Genomic DNA, 19,060 nt, shown 5'->3' with positions numbered 1-19,060 from the left:
CCCCACCCTATCCTCTATCCCTTTCATTTTTTTTTTTAATGAATAATGCTAGCTATCTGAAACTTATCGTTACATTCTCGACGTAGCACCACTCCTTAATTTATTAAAAAAATAAAAAGTTTTTATTACTTATAAATAAAATAACTAATTATTAATATTGATTTTTTATATTTAAAATTTAAATTAATATTATTTTTTAATAAAATTTATTTATGATTAATCATATTAAATTGCACATATTAATACACAATTATAATTATAATTAGATTTTTCTAATAAAAATACAAACATAAAATGGGAGAATAAACTTAAGATTTCAGTTTTCAACTTTTTATATTTTCAAATGCCTTTTATTTTAAATATAATTTTATTTTATTTTTTAATAAATTAAATGGCAACATGTGGTAGTGTGATGTCAATACAGTCATTTGAGTGGTAAGTTTCGTATTGCTAAATAACAGTACTAATTTATTATTATTTTTTTAAAAAAATGGCTAAAATTAGTTCCACTTGTAAACATTATTCTTACGTCATTTGAAGATATTTCCTCAGTTATTTTATTTATTAAATTGATTCATTTTTTTTTTTTTGAAGTGATTAAATTGATTCATTAGTACTTGGTGATGCCGTCCAGTACTGCATGTGCTGGTCACATGATGATGAGTAATAGAAAGAAACAAGTTGGCAATAAATAAATAATACCTTAATTCGGCCATCTTATTAATTTTTAATATAATTCATTTTCTAATTTGACATAAACTTGTTGAAATTGCAGAGACAATGTGCAATTTGCAACATGGTTTAGAATTTGGAATAAGTTTTGCTATGTATAAATAAAGTCGCGTATTAATCTGTGTATTAATACTGATTTTTTTATATTTAAAATTTAAATTAGTACTATTTTCAATAAAATCTACTTTTTGACTAATTATATTAGATTGGAACACATATTAGTACGTAATTATGCTTGTAACTAGATTTTTCCATTTAGCCTCGTTTATTTTCACAAAACTCTGATCTAATCTCATCTTATTTCATTTTAATCATTACAATTTTTTTAAATTCATATATAAAGTAAAATAAACAATTCAATTTTTTTAAATCTCAATATAATTTTTTCAAATCTCAATATAAAAATAATATATTCTAATAATGTTTTATTTAACCTATCTCATCTCATCTCATATCTAAAAATAAATAAGATAGAATAGAAGAAAATAAATTTAATATATCATATAAAAGTCATCTCAATTTATGAGTTTAAACTTTAAATTAATGCAAATCCGACAAAACCACTTACATTTTAGTTCTTATTAAAAAAGATCAAACTATATAATTTAAGAAAATGTTACATATAATATTATATATTGAGTAACAATCTTAATCTTTCGTCATACGAAGATATTTCCTTAGTTATTTTATTTATTAAATTGATTCATTCGTACTTGACGATGCCGTCCAGTACTGCATGTGCTGATCACGTGATGATGAGTACTAGAAAGAAACAAGTTGGCAATAAATAAATAATACCTTAATTCAGCCATCTTATTTGTAATATAATTCATTTTCCAATTGGACATAATCTTGTTGAAATTCATAGACAATATGCAATTTGCAACGTGGTCTAGAATTTGGAATGGGTTTTACTACGTATAAGTAAAATTAAATATTAATTTACATATTAATACTGATTTTTTTATATTTAAAATTTAAATTAATATTATTTTCAATAAAATCTACTTTTTGATCAATCACATTAGATTAATATACATATTAGTATGCAGTTGTACTTATAACTATATTTTTCGCCTCATATATTTTCACAAAACTCTTATCTCATTTCATTTTAATTATTACAACTTTTTTAAATTCTCAGATAAATAAAATAAATAATTTAATTTTTTCAAATCTTAATATAAAAATAATATATTCTAATAATATTTTATTCAACTTATCTCATCTCATCTCTAAAAATAAATGAGATAGAATAAAGAAAATTAAATTTAATATACCATATAAAAGTCATGGCAATTTATGAGTTTAAATATTAGATTAATGCAAATCCTACAAAACCATTTACATTTTAGTTTTTATTAAAAAAGATCAAACTATATAATTTAAGAGCAGTGTTACATGTACATAAAATGTTACATATAATATTATACATATTGAGTAACAATTTTATTTTATCAATATTTTTTTAAAAATTTAATTATCAAATTTTAAAATTTTTATCATTTTACAAAGTTTTATACTAAACTTAATTGTAAGTAAAAATAAAACTTTTCATAATTTAATCTATTTGAAATAGGAAAGGGTGGCGTGTTCTAAAGACAACATTATCAACATAGAAAACACGTGTTGCATGTACGTTTATCAACAATGTTGACAGATGAAGACAACAACGAGTGAGATGGACTGAATCTCATCATTATCTCACGCTAATATCAATCTAATTTTTTTCATGTTGTCCATATGCATTGATTGGGTGAGTGTATATATATATACATATATATTTATATATATTTGATTACTTTTGTTAAGATTTAGTTAATTTTGAACAAAGACTCAAATTAAAGCCTAATTCATAACTTATCACATCTTTATTTGGAAATTGTAAACCAATTCAGACACCTAAATTCATTAAATTTATTAAAATCAAGCAAAAAATAATTACTCAAATTGTTATGCAAACTTGTTAGTGACCAACCATAACTAAATAATAATAATAATAATAATAATAATAATAATAAGGGTAATGAAATAACTCTTGAAAGTGTTGACATAGCATGAAGAAATGAATAATGCTGTACTCCATACTCTTATCTTATTATGTAAAATGTGTCATATTTATTATTATTGAATGATAAAGAATTATTAAATAGTGATAAATGTGTCACATCTTATAAATAGTATAAGAACGAAATGATAATGTAATGTATATAATTTTTTTTTTAAAAACTGACTTTATAAAATTATTCTCATAAATTGATGAGTATTTAACTAATCGCATTAATTTTTAAAAGTTTGTTTTTTTAAAATCTTTTTGTAAAATAGTTTATGATGTGTGTCTAAGAAATTTTATTATAAAAATTCAAAATTTAAAGATAAAAATGATAAGATTTGATTGAAAAAATTTAAATTTTAAAATTTATTTAAAATGATATTAGGCGAATAAAATTTAATTAGGTTTTTTTAAATATAGAAGTGTGGTAGAAATAAAATAGTGAAGCTGACGGACAATCCATTTTTTCCTTTTATCCTATGCAGGCCGCTGATATAGCTGACTGCTTTTCTGTTCTTCCAAAGTTATAGTGCATAGAGAGAGAGAGAGAGAGAGAGAGAGAGAGAGAGAGAGACGGGGAGGATAGAGACACAGTTCGTCTGCTACGTCTTGGTGGTTACTTCCCACAGAAGGTTCTCTGTGTTTGTTATTTGAAAAGATAAAAAGAGAGGAATAATCAGTGTAGAAGAAGAGGAGGAGAGGGAGGAAGGGGAAGAGGGTTGCGTAGATTACAATATATAACAAGCACACAAGAAAAAGGGTTCGTGCAAACCTTTTGCCGAACAAAAAGAAAAAAGAAAAAAACTAAGAAATTCTAGAAGATCCTTATCTTCACGTAATCGCTTTCTTCGATTATCTTCGTGCCCCAGCCCAAGTTTTTTTCTCCTTAACACCTTGCTTGGATTTCATATTCGACTCAGTTGGTCGTGTCGGGTTCTTACCTGGGTTTGGTTGTGGGCCGTCATTCTTGGGGAAGAGTTGGGGCTTGGTGGAAGGGAAATTGAGAATTTTACGGTAAAAATATCGGTGGTTCTTAAGGGACTTGGGTTAATTTCATGTTTAACGGTGGTTGGTGATACGTTGGGGGTTTTGGGTGTAATCATTGTTGCGTTTGTTGGGAATTGGTGCTTTTTTTGGGTTTTTCCTTTGAAGATTTTTTATTGTTGGGTGTTGATCAGGGTTTTGGGAAGCATTTGCCATTAAATTTGGGGTTCTTTTATGGGAAAGTCTCCGGTGGATAGCTTGTATTGGCCGGTTTCGATGCTGGGTCGATGAAAGTGTCTCTTTTCGATAAAACCATTAGGGGGTTTGTTTAGAATTGGGTTGCTTTTGTTGAATTTTGGTGGTACTTTGAAAATATTCCGGTATTCTATCGATGCTTAAGGTCTAACAATTGGTAATCTCTTCATTTGGGTGAGGATTGCCTGTTAAAGGAGTCAAATTGCATTGCTTCTGGGTATTTCAGCTCTAGCTGAGAACTTGCATCGACCATTTTTGCAGCTTGGGTTGAGAATTCCATTGTGTGAACAAGGTGGTGCTGGGGGAGTGATTTTGGGTTTGGGGAATTTGTGGAGAAGAATTTTTCTGAGGATAAAATGAGCTCGTCTATCACTGACGGTTTGGTTCATGGAGGAAAGCTTCTGGTTCATATTGCTGAGAATGGGCAATCATTTGAGCTCGACTGCGATGAAACCACGCCAGTTGAAGCGGTCATGCGGTTCATTGAATCCGCGTCGATGATTAGTTTCAATGATCAGCTTGTTCTCTGTTTGGATATGAAACTTGAGCCCCAGCGGCCGCTTTCAGCGTATAAGCTTCCTTTGGATGACCGAGAAGTCTTCATATTCAATAAGGGAAGATTGCAAACCAATTCACCGCCTCCTCCGCCTGAGCAAGTTGTTATTCGGGATATTGCGGACCCTCCATCACCGTCCTCTTCACATAATTCTCATCCTTTGGATGAAGCTTCTGACCCTGCTTTGAAGGCTTTACCTTCATATGAGCGGCAGTTCAGGTACCATTACTGCCGGGGACATGCGATTTATGGTCGTAGCCAGGTGAAATATGAGAACTGTGAGAGGCTTTTAAGGGAGCAAAAAGTTCAAGAGAGGGCATTGGAGGTTGCTAAGGGTAACTTGGATCAATACTATAAGATGATTAGTCAAAACTATGTGGATTTCATGAAGCGTTATTCACAGCAGAACCGAATACATTCGGATCTCCTGGTGAATTTTGGGAGGGATATTGAGAAACTGAGATCCATCAAACTCCCCCCTGCTTTACAGACTACCACCCGCAAGCGCTTATTGGATTTTGTGAAGGAAGAGAACTTGAGGAAGTCAGCTGAGAATTGCAGCGGTTCCCACAAGCAGTTTGAGAATAAGGTTTCACAATTTAAGCAAATGTTTGGTGAGGTGAAACGCAAGGTTGAGGAATTGTTTGCTATCAGGGCTTCTTTTCCTACCAGGAATTTGGAGGTGATGATTAAGGAACACCAGCAATACATCAATGAACAAAAGAGTATACTGCAATCCTTGAGGTGCGTGTTTTTTGCTATTGTTGCAATAGTTTGAGATAATTACATTTTTTGCTTATTTTATTTGCCTCAAAATGCCTATTTTTGTCCTCAATCTGGGCATGATTACAGTTCTTGCTGGATGGGTCATTTGATCATTTCAAAGTTTGTTGTGGTCTAGTTACATAATGGCCAAGAATTGGTTTTAGAGCTAGGGCTATTGCTGCTTTATGCAATGATGTTCGAATACTATGCTAATCTTAGGAATATTATATACATGGCATTGTTCACATGGAGAAATTTTTTGTATGGTTGAAGATTTCTATACCTAAACTTCCTGTATACTAGGATTGAGTCTTATGCGCTTTCTAATGAAATTTCATTGCTTTTATAAAAAGGGGATTTTGATGCCCAAACTAATTGCAGGCTCATGCTTACCAAGCATGTGCAATTTAGCCCTTCGCCTAAGTTCTCCAAGATACGTGCATCTCCGTCTCATTACTTGTTGTAGGCATATATCTTTTACTTATAAAAAAGAAATATGCTTTGTTGCTTCTTGCAACATTGCCTTTGTTATGCTAATCCCATGTCTTAGGATTATGTTATACTCGGTATATGTACTTCTCAAAAACAATTATGTTATATTCAGTATATCTCATGTGGAGGGCATTTTACAGATATATGGCTGAGTATTTTGCGATTCAAATTAATTAAAAAGTGCTTGCTCGCCCAGTGTGTTATTTAGCTGTTCGCCTTACATATAGACCATCATGCATCTATGCCTTATATTAGTTGGCCTTCAGTATTTATCCTGGAATAATTTAGATAACGTATCATATTACCATATCACTGTTCAGGAACCTGGTGTGTTTGTGTGTGTGCACACTTTTTTTACTTTCTTTTCTTTTTTCTCCATATATGCTCGATCCGTGTTACAGTATGATCTAGAGCTCATGGGAACCATTGCTTAGAATGTACTTTCATTACAGCAGGGTAGGGTATGGTGTTTAGCTAAGGAACTACCTTTTTGGTGTTTTGGACCTCATTTGCTTCTCTGTTGCCTGTATGGTGGAATAATGGGCATGGAATGATATAGATCATGAAAAGTGAGGACGGAGTACCTAATGATTACATTAGAGATAGGGATGAAGCAAGATTAAGATAGGAAGACATCTTTGTGGTTGGTGCAAAAGGGGGTGATTGACTATTAAGTAACCATCACCATTGAACAATAATCATTTGGGTTTTTCTTTGAAATAAGTGTTTTGAATCATCCGGGCCCTTCTTCAATTGCATGAGAGGATAAAATGGTGGATGCTGCTGAGGGTTTTGTCCTGGAGTCATTCTGTCATGTTCCCTTCCACGAGATGAATTTTGCATCAGTGAAATAGTACCAGAAGAAAATCTAAAAATAAGCATCCTGATTTTCTCTAAAACATTTACAAGACAAACCTGCATTGATGCATGACAGTTTTTTATTTACAGGTTGTATTCCATCTCTTTTTTTTGGTCTATGACACCTTGTTCTGCAGTAGTCATATGATTTTTAAAAATTTCATCAATTTTAGCAATAAAGTCATGTTTGCATATCTGTGCAGCAAAGATGTAAATACGGTGAAGAAACTTGTGGATGACTGTGTGTCCTACCAATTATCTTCATCACTCCGTCCTCATGATGCAGTTTCGGCCTTGGGTCCCATGTATGATGTCCATGACAAGAATCACCTGCCTAGGATGCAGACTTGTGATCGTGCAATTTCTAAGCTGCTGGACTTTTGCAGGGATAAGAAGAATGAAATGAACAACTTTGTGCACAATTACATGCAAAAAATTACCTATGCTTCATATGTCATTAAAGATGCTAAGTTACAGTTTCCTGTTTTTAAAGAGGCAATGGTTCGTCAGGATGATCTGTTTATCGACTTGAAGTTAGTTCGTGGAATTGGCCCAGCATATAGAGCCTGCCTTGCAGAAGTTGTGAGAAGAAAGGCTTCTATGAAGCTTTACATGGGAATGGCTGGACAATTGGCTGAAAGACTTGCCACAAAGAGGGAGGTTGAGGTGAGGAGACGCGAGGAGTTTTTGAAGGCTTACAGTGCTTACATACCAAGGGATGTAATAGCATCTATTGGATTATATGATAATCCCAATCAGTGTGATGTCAATATAGCTCCATTTGACACTGGTTTGCTTGATATTGATATTCCAGACCTGGATCGATATGCTCCTGAATATTTGGCAGGATTGCCTTCAAAGGGTGAGAAGCCTGGAAGCTCAAAAGGTTCGTTTGCTTTGTCTAATGACGGATCTCATTCCTTTGAGTCTGAAGAGTTGGCCGTGGGCAGTGTTGATAAATATGACTCTGAGGAGCTTCTTGAAGGCTCTGAGTTGCTTGAGATTGCTGGAACTAGCAAAATGGAAGTTGAGAATGCAAAACTGAAAGCTGACCTTGCTTCTGCCATTGCCTTGATTTGTTCCCTCTACCCCGATGTTGAGTATGAATCACTTGATGATAGTAAACTGGAAAGCATAATGAAGAATACTGCAGAGAAGACGGCAGAAGCCTTGCATCTGAAAGATGAATATGGGAAACATCTTAAATCTGTGCTCAGGAAGAAGCAGATGCAGTGCGAGTCTTATGAGAAACGCATTCAAGAATTGGAGCAGAGATTGTCTGATCAATATTTGGAAGGGCAGAAGCTGTCAAATAACAAAGATACAACTGACTTTGCCCCTTTGGCTGAGAAGGCTGATGTTTGTAGTCCAGAAAGCTTGGGCAGTGAATCTGACACACCTTGCATATCAACTACTGAGCACATGGATGAGGTTTCTTGCATCTCAGATTCTTTGGATGCAAAACTGGGGATTTTCACTGGGCGATCAGGCAAAGCTCGAGAGGGGGTGGATGAGAATATGATGGATTCCTCTGGAATATTAAATCCTCAACTTGATTCCTTGATGCTGGAGCCACACCGTGAAGAACTGCTAGTCAGTGATAAAGATGGGAAAGATAAAATGATGGGACAGTTGGGCATGTCCTTTACAAACAGTTCCACTGCTGAGAGCATGCCTGAGCCTCTGAGTGTTGTGTCCTCTGACACAACAGTTGATCCAAGTTTGGATTCCAAAGTCAACAGTGATCTTTTGTTGGAATTGCAAAGTGCACTTGCAGATAAGTCAAACCAATTGACTGAAGCTGAAACCAAGATTAAAGCTATCGTGGAGGAGGTTACCTTGCTTAGGAGGGAGTTGGAAGTGAGTCGGAAGCTCCTAGATGAATCCCAGGTACTAGCTGATAAATTTTTGGTTCGTGAGATATAGTTGATTATGCTTCTAAAAATTGTTCATTAATTCCTTTACAAATCTCTCTCTCTCTCTCTCTCTCTCTCTCTCTCTCTCTCTCTCTCTCTCTCTCTCTCTCTCTCTCTCTCGCCAGGTTTCCTATGATTCCATTCCCCTCATTATATACACTATCTATGGAGTTCCTTTTTTTTTTTTTTTTTTTAAAAATAAGTACACTATCTATGGAGTTCTAAAGTTGTTATCTGTGAGATTTACAAGACTAAACTTATTTATATCTCTTAGCACAGTATAATTACTTTAAATGTAAGTAACTAGTTGATTTATGCTGGTAAATATGGTATAGAGTGTCCAGACCCCACATAGATGCAAAGTTGTTAGGATGACTCTGGAAATTAAAGTTTTGTATATGCACCAGTTCTAATGGTACCCTGAAGATTTGGTGTTGTGGCATGTAGAAATACTGGAGCTTTACATGCTGCATACTTGTGTGAACTTTCTATGACAAGGTTAGGCTTGGTTGCAGTAGCAGTGTGAAATGCAGCTTAGAATGCAACCTCTTCTCTGACTTTGCCATTTTTTTTTTCATAAGAGGGATGGTAGAATTCACATAGAACTAGATATGTTAAGAGAGGCAAGGAGCTACATAGTCAATCCTAGAGATCTTGTTCAATATTTCCTGAGTCTGACAAAACTTGAGGGTTAAGTTTATAAATTACAAACTCTCTTCAGCTGACTTTAGTTGTTCTATGGCTTTTTCCTTGTGGGAACATTTATACTAGAGATGACCTGAAGTTTTTAGGTACCTGAGTTGGACAATAATGGATGGAGGAGTAGCTCAGTTAGACAAAACTATTTTACTACATATTCATCGGGAGGAGATGCATGCAAAAATCAGTCTGTCCTTTGTTGAAGCTAAACAGCTCAGCAATCCTCTGCCCTTAGTAGCAGCAGCAGCAACAACAACAATAGTTGCGGTAAGGGTATTAATGGGAAAAAAGGAAAGCAAAATAAACCCTGTGGCCTCAGTGGCTGTTATCTTTGCATGAACCAGAGTCGAGAGTTCCCCCCCCCCCCCCCCCCCCCCCCCCCCTCCTCTTTAACCAAGAAACTATTCAGCAGACGTAGTCACCACCTCCTTTGATTGGGTTTTTTTATTTTTTTATTTTTTATTTTTTTTTCACTCTTCAGGCCAATGATAATTTAAAAATTTTCCACTTTATTTCTAACTCAGTATCAACACAAAATGTCATGTATAATTGTTATATGACATTTAGATGGAAGGGGAAATTGATAATGCTTTATATCATGAAATTTAAAGGCCTGGTTGTGCTATTTAGTGTCTCCAATTAATGGTTTATTCAACTTCATTTTGCTCCTCTCGTAGAGAAGCATGCATTTGAAAATTTTATCCAATTGGCATCTATGTTTTCTTAGTAGTTTTTCCCCTGCATGACAGATGAATTGTGCACACTTGGAGAACTGTTTGCACGAAGCCAGAGAGGAAGCCCAGACCCATCTTTGTGCAGCGGACCGGAGGGCTTCAGAGTATAGTGCTCTGCGTGTATCTGCTTTGAAAATGCATGGTGTTTTTGAAAGACTTCGAAAGTGTGTTGATGCACAGGGTGGAGTGGCTGCTTTTGCAGATTCCTTGCATATTTTATCACAATCTTTGGCCAAGTGAGTCCCTTTCCAGCATACTCAGCTTTGTGCATGTGTAAAGTCTATGTCGGCACTCCTCCCCATCCCTTCTCAACCCCTGCTGAATAGGAGGATTATAAAAATCCTCCAGAAGCATTGTGGATATCTCACTGCACTTTATTATGCAACTACTTCAATTGTCGTCCTTACACTAAAGTCTGTTTATCAAGTTGTGAGCCAAAAGAAGGGGAGAGGGCATTAGACAGAGGGTGATAAGTGCCTCTTCTAAAACAATTGATTATCAATTGTTAAGATTACAACTTTCTGATTTAATAAATAATTCTGAAAACAGCTTTATGATGAAATGAGAGTTTAGTTTGTTGTCCTGTGCTAGTTGGTGCAAGAGAAATTCTATTAAAATAAAGATTGTTTTTTTCTGGATATTTATGTGGTGTTGATGCAATGAGCCGTTTGATGATTGTGGGTGTTCTGTTCTTGATTTGAATTGTTTCAGTTCCATTAATGACAATGAAGATGATGATACTGCCGATTTTCGAAAATGCATCCGAGTTCTTGCGGATAAAGTTAGTTTCTTGTCGAGGCACCGTGAAGAGCTACTTGGCAAGTACCTGAAGTTTGAAGCTGCAAATGAACATCTTAAAAAGGAATTGGAAGATAAGAAAGAGCTGGTTAAAACGTTGTACACCAAGCATCAACTTGAGAAGCAGGTAAACTTGTTAATTGATTTGTTCATGGCGTTCTTTAGGTTTTTTCAGTGGTCTTGTAAAAAAAATTAAACGTCGTGGACTGACTTAAAATGGTGTTTCACATCTTAAAAGCAAGCAGTGTGACTGAATGCATTTCAATCTCAGCATGGATAGTCTTGGGGAAAATGAGTGTTTTATTCATGGTTTAATGGGCAGAGGCCTTTTTGCTATTAAATTGTTTTGTTGGCTGGCTGCTGTTCCAATTGATCCACAAACTAATGAGCAGCTGTAATTTTGCTACAGGCAAACAAGGAAAAAATATCTTTTGGCCACTTGGAAGTTCACGAGATTGCCGCATTTGTTCTTAAGCCAGCTGGGCACTATGAGGCAATCAATCGGAACTGCTCAAACTACTACTTGTCTGCTGAATCCGTGGCCTTGTTTGCTGACCATCTCCCAAGCCGACCTGACTACATCGTTGGGCAGATTGTGCATATTGAACGCCAAACTGTGAGGCCAATACCTTCTATACCAACTCGGACCGAGCATGGTAGAGTGGATCAAACTGATTACCTGACCTCTGACATGGGGACTGATCAGTTGACCTTGAATTCAGGATCAACGTCGAACCCTTTCGGTCTCCCCATTGGCTGTGAATACTTTGTAGTGACAGTAGCCATGTTACCTGATACCAGCATTCATTCACCATCTCCTTCCTGATCCCTGCTCGAGGCAGATAAGATGTGATGGAAGAATGGAAAGTGTACATATCTGATATAACAATCAAAGGTTAATAAGCCTACTTGCTGGGAGTTGAACTTGATTTTCTCTTTGTACAGCTGATGATCCAATTAAGTTTGATCTCCCCTTTGTACATATAGCTACTCCTTTCTATTGAAAAATTAAAAAAAAATATATATATATATATATGTATGTAAATACAATGCAGCTCTTGATCTTTAGGTGGTTCTTATTTATCAAAAATAGATGTTTCACTTGTGTATAAGTTGTGAGAAATGTTACCATTAACCTATATTTATTCTCTCATTCTATCGCCTTAACACTTTCCTTGATGAAAGGAATACAAGTGCATCAAGTTTTTCAGCACTTTCGATAGGTTGGAACTCGTAGCAAAATGAAAATGCCCTCTTCTCTCCTAAATTTGGGAGGGTCCTTTTGTTGTTTGAATGAAACTATCCTTGCGTGAGTTCCATGTATACTTTCTGTATACCATGATAAACACCCTTTCCTTTTTAATAAAATTTATCCTACAATATGAAAACTTAGTTGCATGATTGCCATGAGTGCTTGTAACTCTCTCTCTCTCTCTCTCTCTCTCTCTTATTGACAGAAACTTACAAAAATGTGAAGTGAAAAACTCCTAAACGTCTCAACATTGGGGAATTTTTGTGAATGAAAGATCGTCCTAGACGATAACTACTCATAATCGTCAGAAAACATGTTGGTACGCTTGATAAATCACCAAAGAAACATAATATATATTGATTTTAGCATTGAATTGTACAAATAGATCACATAGAGCGCTGTTCAGAGGAGACGAAGAGACATGTAACAATGAAGTTACAAAACCTAATACAAAGATCTTTACACTGGACTTGAGCAGGATTCATCATCAAACCCAATTTCCGAATCCCAAAACTCACCAAGGTTCAAGTAAAAGACAATCGCCTCTTTGGAGATATTAGATTTTATATTAAACATCATCTAAATCTTCAATGAGGGAGACGGACAGGGAGAGAGACTTTGCAATCTAGCTTATTCTTGAAATTTCTGGAACGTTTAACAAGAGAACTATGGGGATTGACTGTCACCATCTTCTTCTGAAATGTTAAATAAGAACTTTGGGAGGGATGCAATTCTAGGGAGATGATGCAGCAGGTCCCCAAATGAGTCTTTCCTCGACATGGCTGGCACCTGCCTGCTGCCAGATACATCCCTTGTGTCTTGTTCAGAAACCTTCCAATCAGAGCTACGTTTATTATCATGACTTTGCTCAGGATTGTGCTTAACTTGAACGACTGTTCCGTCATCGAGCCTCTCGTCACAACTTTCCTCATTTCCCTGGGAATTCTGAACTGTAGCAGTGTCCTTCTGCAGAAGGCAGCAGAGGGAATTGACCCTTGACATGAGGGATTTATCATCAGAGGCGGTCGTAAACTGATTGTCATTGAGCAGGTACTGAGCAATGTTCTCCAGTATTCCATGGTATTCTGAACCTTCATCAGTGGTGGGCATAGCTCCAGAAGTCATCTGTTCTGAGATACAATGTCCAATATGGCTCATTAAATCACTCATCAACATGGATGGATGGATCCCAGTCAATTTTATCTGGTCCCAGTTTCTTGGATCCGCGGAATCAACTTCGGAACTTCCATTACCTTCAATTGCACGAGTGTCCATCACTAACATGATCAAGGCAATCAATTAACCAATTGACACGAGGCAGTATATGTAACGAGTATTAGTCATAACCCATAACCATAACAAATATCCCTCAAAAACATGCAATGTCAGCAACCTCCTAGCACTAGGCAGAAGTCCTCCAGTCTCCAGAAACACAAAAAGAATTTAAATGGAGAACCAAAGGTTCATACTTCATAATACAATCATTTCTCAAATCTGAGAAATTGTCAAATGAATAGGCATTAAAATCAAAATGTGAAATCTTTAATTAGCTTTGAAAGTTCAAAATTTATTTAGTATCATTTTGCTGAACTCTGTAATGGTATTTATAGCACAAAGGTCAATGCCATCTTATATATTATACAAAATATAAAAAGACATTAAGTAAATCAGATAAAGATATCAAATTGCCTTCAGAACATGCATGCAGGTCCCTAATCACCAATGTTGTGTTGTTGTATTTATTGAAAAATGACAAGAATATAATACATTATATGGCTTGCATATCATTCATTAATTCACCTAGTATAAAAATCATAGAAGTGGGGCTAAAGCAGGATAAGTTATATCACACTGGATAACCATATGACATCTTTTAATATTGCAACTCAACAAATACTTGAGAGATTGGTAGCATCATAAAAAAGCATAATTGACCACAAAAAAGTCAAGGCCAAAAGCATTTTCATCATAAGGTGAATAAAAAACGTGAAAAATAACGCCCACAGCTAAATTACAAAAAAAAAAAAAAAATTGTAAAAAATATCAATTCTCATGTTCTTAACAATGTGCTAGCTTGTCATTGTACCTGAACTGGGGGATGGAGCTTCTTGTGATTGATTTTCCAATGCCAAACCGGCAGAATCCTGTTTTTGTCCAATCTTCAATGCAGAAGATTGTGTTGCAGTCGATGATGCTACATCCAGGAAACCAGACATGGGTCCTCTACCACTACCGACTTGATCAAAACTATGGTCTTTAGATACTTCAGGGCCTTCAAATACAGAAGGTCGTGGTTCAAAGTAAGGTGAATCCAAAACTATCTCAGGCTGTTGGCTTAAGAAGCTAAGGCGCACGTCACACTGGATAAGCTTTTCAAAATGCTTGTTTAATGAGCCTAGTGGGCATTGCAGAAAATGTTGCCTATACACCCACAACATCAAAACTTTTCCATCAATAAAGCCTCATAAACTAAATATCCTATAAACAATTGCATCACTTAAATGGAATGTCTGAAGAGCAAGGTGTCTGGGTAACATGCCACAAACGATATATTTCTTTCTTTTCCGTTTTGGATAAGTACATATGATAAAATGTTGCAGTTAATACACTAAAAGAGGGTCTTTTCAATGAGAAGTTAATAATACTCATTAAAAATAGAAAAAAGAGCAGGCAGACATTCTAATTGTGTCATTATGAATAAGTGTTCTCTAAAGGAACTAAGTTATAAATGCGCAACTCAAAATGAATTTTGCTACAAATGCTCTCTTGCTGTCTTGTTGCTTGTTGTTGGCATGAGAGAGAGAGACTCCTGATGATTTAGTTTAAACAGTTAGAGCTGCACTAGATGGAAAATAAGCACAAGACTAAACACACCAGAAGGCGATAACTGGGTACTAATTGGGCAAACTGGGACACCCTATCATGCCCATATGAATTTCTAAAGAGGATTCCTAAATGAGATTATCAAATTTATAAGAGGAAATTGCTGAAGAAAGAAACAATAGACAAGATAAAATAATTTTTCTTTTCATAAGTGAGCAAAGATTTTTATAAAAAAATGCAGAAGGCATAGCCCAAGTACACAAGCCGTATACAAGAGAAACACCTAATTAAGAAAAGAAAAGAAAAATCAGGAAATCAGGAAATCATGAAGCCTCAGCCAGCTAAAATCATGTTATATTGAATGAAGTATGGAAAAGAGATTAAAATATCATCCAAAAATACATATACCACCAAGTTGTCATAAATGATACTAGCTGAGTCTTAATTGTACAAAATGCAGCAAAAGCACAGTTTTTGGCAGTCTTGCTGTCAAATGTAAAGAGAGAATGGAGAAGAAACCCAAACTACTATTACCTGTGTATACTAGCCTGCTCATCGGTAAAATCTGCCGTTGCCTGCCATAAGGTGTGCTTTCTAGGCTGCGGGTTGGTTTCCCTGAAGAAAAGGGGCTGTCTAGACAACTGCATAAGAGATCACCGGTGTATGAATTAACCGGTTATACATGTGCAGACATTAGTATTTTAATGAAGGCTCGGACCACTTAAATACAGACACAGAAGCAGATACAAAGAGGGGGAAACACATTAAGGCTATACATACCACAACATTTAATGTACCAGGTCCATTATCGGGACAATTCGCCTTCAGAGCCATTATATCTGACCATTGTATTTCTATTTTACTTTTCAGACCACCTTCAAGAACTTCCCAAACAAGCTTATGCTTAGCAAAGTAACACTTTGCCACTAAATCGCCTTCGTATCGTGATTTATACTGCAAATGTTAAGAGTTATACGAATCTGTCAGATTTGCTAACATCTCAGAATAATAGCCCCACAAAATTGTTAACAGATATACTGTTTTCCTTTTCAAATTTTTAGGTAAAACAGTAAAAAATGAGGATACCTCCCAATTCCCGATCCTCAGAAGCGAAGCTGGAAAATTTGAAGCCTTCAGTTTGTCGGTAGTACCTGATACAGCGGTAACCTTACTTTCCGTTTTAGCCATTGCACTAAAACTTTCACTCTGCAAATCTCCTGTACCAGAACCACTCCCTTGAGAAAGCTTCATTTCAATTAAATCTAACAGCGATGGGCTTTTCCTCAGCCGCAAACCCAAAGGGCTAGGCTCATCAAGCGGGTTGTATTGCGAAGGAGGGATAGGGGATGCGTTACTTTCAGAACTCCATTGCTGATTGGTCAACAAAGTCGTGCAAAGAAAGAATTATAAGAATTTGAATTAATGTGGAAAGCAAGAAAGCTCTTAATTTTTCTTTGGTGACCCAAAAATTAAACGCTGTTATTAATCCAGATAGTAAAAATTAACAATAAACAAAGCTCTTGAAATCCTCAGCAAGATCAATATATCAATAACCCCATGTAAATTGAGTAGAAACCACAAATAATATAATGAAATCTCGAAATTAAGATACAAAACCCCAAGGGGTTGGCCCAAGTGGTGAAGGTCCTGGTCTTGGGGTGTCATTCCCTTTAAGGTCCAAGGTTCAACACCTCATGAGTGCAAATAATCCTTTGGGGCCACACCACCTGGTGAAAATCTAGCGATTTAACTAATTCTATATAGGGAAACTTCCAAGGGTGCGGTGCACGGGACCGGGATTTACTCTGCATGGGTGGGTCCGAAAGGCTCTGCCTTGGAGAGGTTCCAGTCATCCAAAAAGAAATTAAGATACGAGTCTTGAAACGGATCCATGTAGAGGGATTCAGATCTCCACACAAATCTTTCCTGAATCTAGAGCGGAAAGGGGGAAAGAGATAAACACAAGAAGTGGGCCTTATAATCGCCGTATTGATAGCTGCCCAGCAAATTTCTCACAGTATTAAATACTCTATTAATGCTATAAGGCACAAGATCTCTCGGATATCCAAATCACATGTTAGCGGACCGGAATCCAAATTACAACTGAAAGTAACGGAAAAAATGTCCAAACAATTCATCACAAAGATTCCAGAAAAGATGTCCAAACAAATCAAGTAAGAAATCTTAACTACAACCGAATACAGATGAAGCCACTCAGGAAAAGAAGATACAGATAAAACCTCTATTATTCTCTCCCAAATACAAAAAACCACAATAACTAAAACCAGAAAACAAAACCAGCAAGATCAAGTCATATATAGGATATCCACGTTTTATGGCTTTCCCTGCGATCTCCCAGGGATAAAACTGACCATGATATTCTCTTATAATCGACCTGTCCATTTACTCTTGGATCATTGTGTTTGTAAAGAACAAAGAAATCCTTCCGATAATCACATACAAAAGTAAACTCATTAATTATTCAGAACTAACTTTTCTTATAGCAAAATAAAACGACCATATCACCAAACCCTAAGACATCGTTTAGCTTCTTAATATTCCATGCAGCTCCGGATTAAGTCTCAGGTAATCAAAACAACTTGAGGTGAGATCATGAGATTCATTTAATGAATTCGATGCCGTTCTCAGGTATTCTATAAATATAAACTAAATGTTCTCAGGTAATATATAAATATAAAGTGAAGTTTCACAATTTCTCCCACTGTTCCCCGCATTTTCATTGGAACCAAAGAAACCAAAATTGACTCCACACCTCCGTGAAAGCCTGAGAAGGCTTTGACCGCTTATTGAGCGGTCCATGCTCTTCTTCAAACGAGTCCTCGATCTCCAACTTCACCGGCGGCTTTTCACGACACGCTGCTGTCTTCTTTTCAGGCTCATGCTTTAGATTCGCGGATTTCATCAACTGCACCATCCCAACTTTCCCCTACTGAGTGAAAACAGAATCCAAAGGAGATCAAACTTCCAGATGAGAAAAAACAAAATCCACAACGAAACCCAACAAAAGCGCTAGCTTTCAATAGAAAGGGATTGGAATCGGAGATTCTGCAAACCCTCGAAGGAAATTCTAGGGCATCTTTTAAAGGGCTTAGAGAGGGACGGCGAGCACGGCTCAATTACTGAAATATCCTATTCGTTACACGTATACAATCATTATATGCGCGTACAAAAGCGAGACTAGTTTCGTCATTCAGGCTGAGAATGTGTGAGCATGCGCTGGCAGACACGTATGAATTTAATGGATATTAATGTGGGTCCCTGGTCGTTTTAAACGACGGCGGGGTTTGGTCTGGTCAGACACGTGGAAGAAGATCCGATGATGGTATGTTGTCACCGACGGGTATCCCTTGCCGGCACGTGGACAACAGAGTTTGAAGAGAGAGAAATCGGCTCTAGAAACTTTTTTTTTTTTTTTTTTTTTTTATTACATATAAGAAAATTTAGAATTTAATCATAAAAAAATATTATATAATTAGTTGGACTCTTGATAGTATTGGCGAAAAAAAAAAATTACCCTCAATAATTCTACACCATACGCATATTGAAATAAATAAATAAAGACTCACATCGACAACTATATAGTATACAACTATGAAATAAAAAAATACATTAATAAAATATTTATTGCGAGAATATTTTTTAAATTCTTAATTTTAAATATCGCAAATCGGGATTAGTAAAGAAAATATATAAGATACATGTAATATCTATCTCGGATGAAAAATTATTTTATTGAAGTATTCGAAATGTACTTGTCGAAAATTTTTTGTTGAGAGCTTATGTATCTTTGAGATTAGTTGACAATCTGTTCTCATACACCTAATGCTAATAAAAAAAAAAATTGAGACTTTTAACACATTCAAGATTTTCTACAAGTCTGTAACTCAATCGATCTATAATGTAAGAGCTGACATAATCTTAGTATATTCATTTCTTGTCTTTTTTTAAATCATTTATGCATTAATTTAAATAAAAAAATTATAAGATAAAGGGTGAGAAAATATTTCCAAAACATCATTACAAAAAAGGAAAAAAAAAAAAGGACAGTCAACTAATATTAGTTCATCTATGATCAACCAATTTGATTTGTAATTATGAAACTACATGTGAGGGGACAAAGAA

The 19,060-nt window shown here is 35.5% G+C and overlaps 2 protein-coding genes across 3 annotated transcripts; one reads left to right on the top strand and one right to left on the bottom strand.

The window, feature by feature from the left end:
• The first annotated feature begins 3,285 nt into the window (after positions 1-3,285).
• On the top strand, positions 3,286-11,951 carry LOC122297415 (autophagy-related protein 11). The gene is made up of 5 exons (XM_043107464.1): positions 3,286-5,324; positions 6,899-8,585; positions 10,060-10,280; positions 10,756-10,969; positions 11,252-11,951. The coding sequence occupies exons 1-5, from the start codon at positions 4,381-4,383 to the stop codon at positions 11,666-11,668; spliced, it is 3,483 nt and encodes a 1,160-aa protein (XP_042963398.1). The 5' UTR covers positions 3,286-4,380; the 3' UTR covers positions 11,669-11,951.
• A 472-nt stretch (positions 11,952-12,423) lies between these two features.
• Positions 12,424-18,052, bottom strand: LOC122297416. 2 transcript variants are annotated; one of them, XM_043107467.1, is made up of 6 exons: positions 17,691-18,052; positions 16,004-16,288; positions 15,698-15,871; positions 15,452-15,558; positions 14,181-14,515; positions 12,424-13,347 (listed from the first exon to the last, which is right to left on the bottom strand). In XM_043107467.1, exons 1-6 carry the CDS (start codon positions 17,850-17,852, stop codon positions 12,761-12,763), a joined length of 1,650 nt encoding a protein of 549 aa, XP_042963401.1. In that variant the 5' UTR covers positions 17,853-18,052; the 3' UTR covers positions 12,424-12,760. The 2 variants fall into 2 exon arrangements, with proteins under 2 accessions (XP_042963401.1, XP_042963400.1); XM_043107466.1 differs by having other exon boundaries at positions 12,424-13,371; positions 17,691-18,051.
• Positions 18,053-19,060: the final 1,008 nt, after the last annotated feature.

Source organism: Carya illinoinensis, chromosome 15, assembly GCF_018687715.1.
Source record: "Carya illinoinensis cultivar Pawnee chromosome 15, C.illinoinensisPawnee_v1, whole genome shotgun sequence".
Lineage (NCBI taxonomy): Eukaryota > Viridiplantae > Streptophyta > Magnoliopsida > Fagales > Juglandaceae > Carya > Carya illinoinensis.
This window is presented reverse-complemented; position numbering and strand designations above follow the sequence as displayed.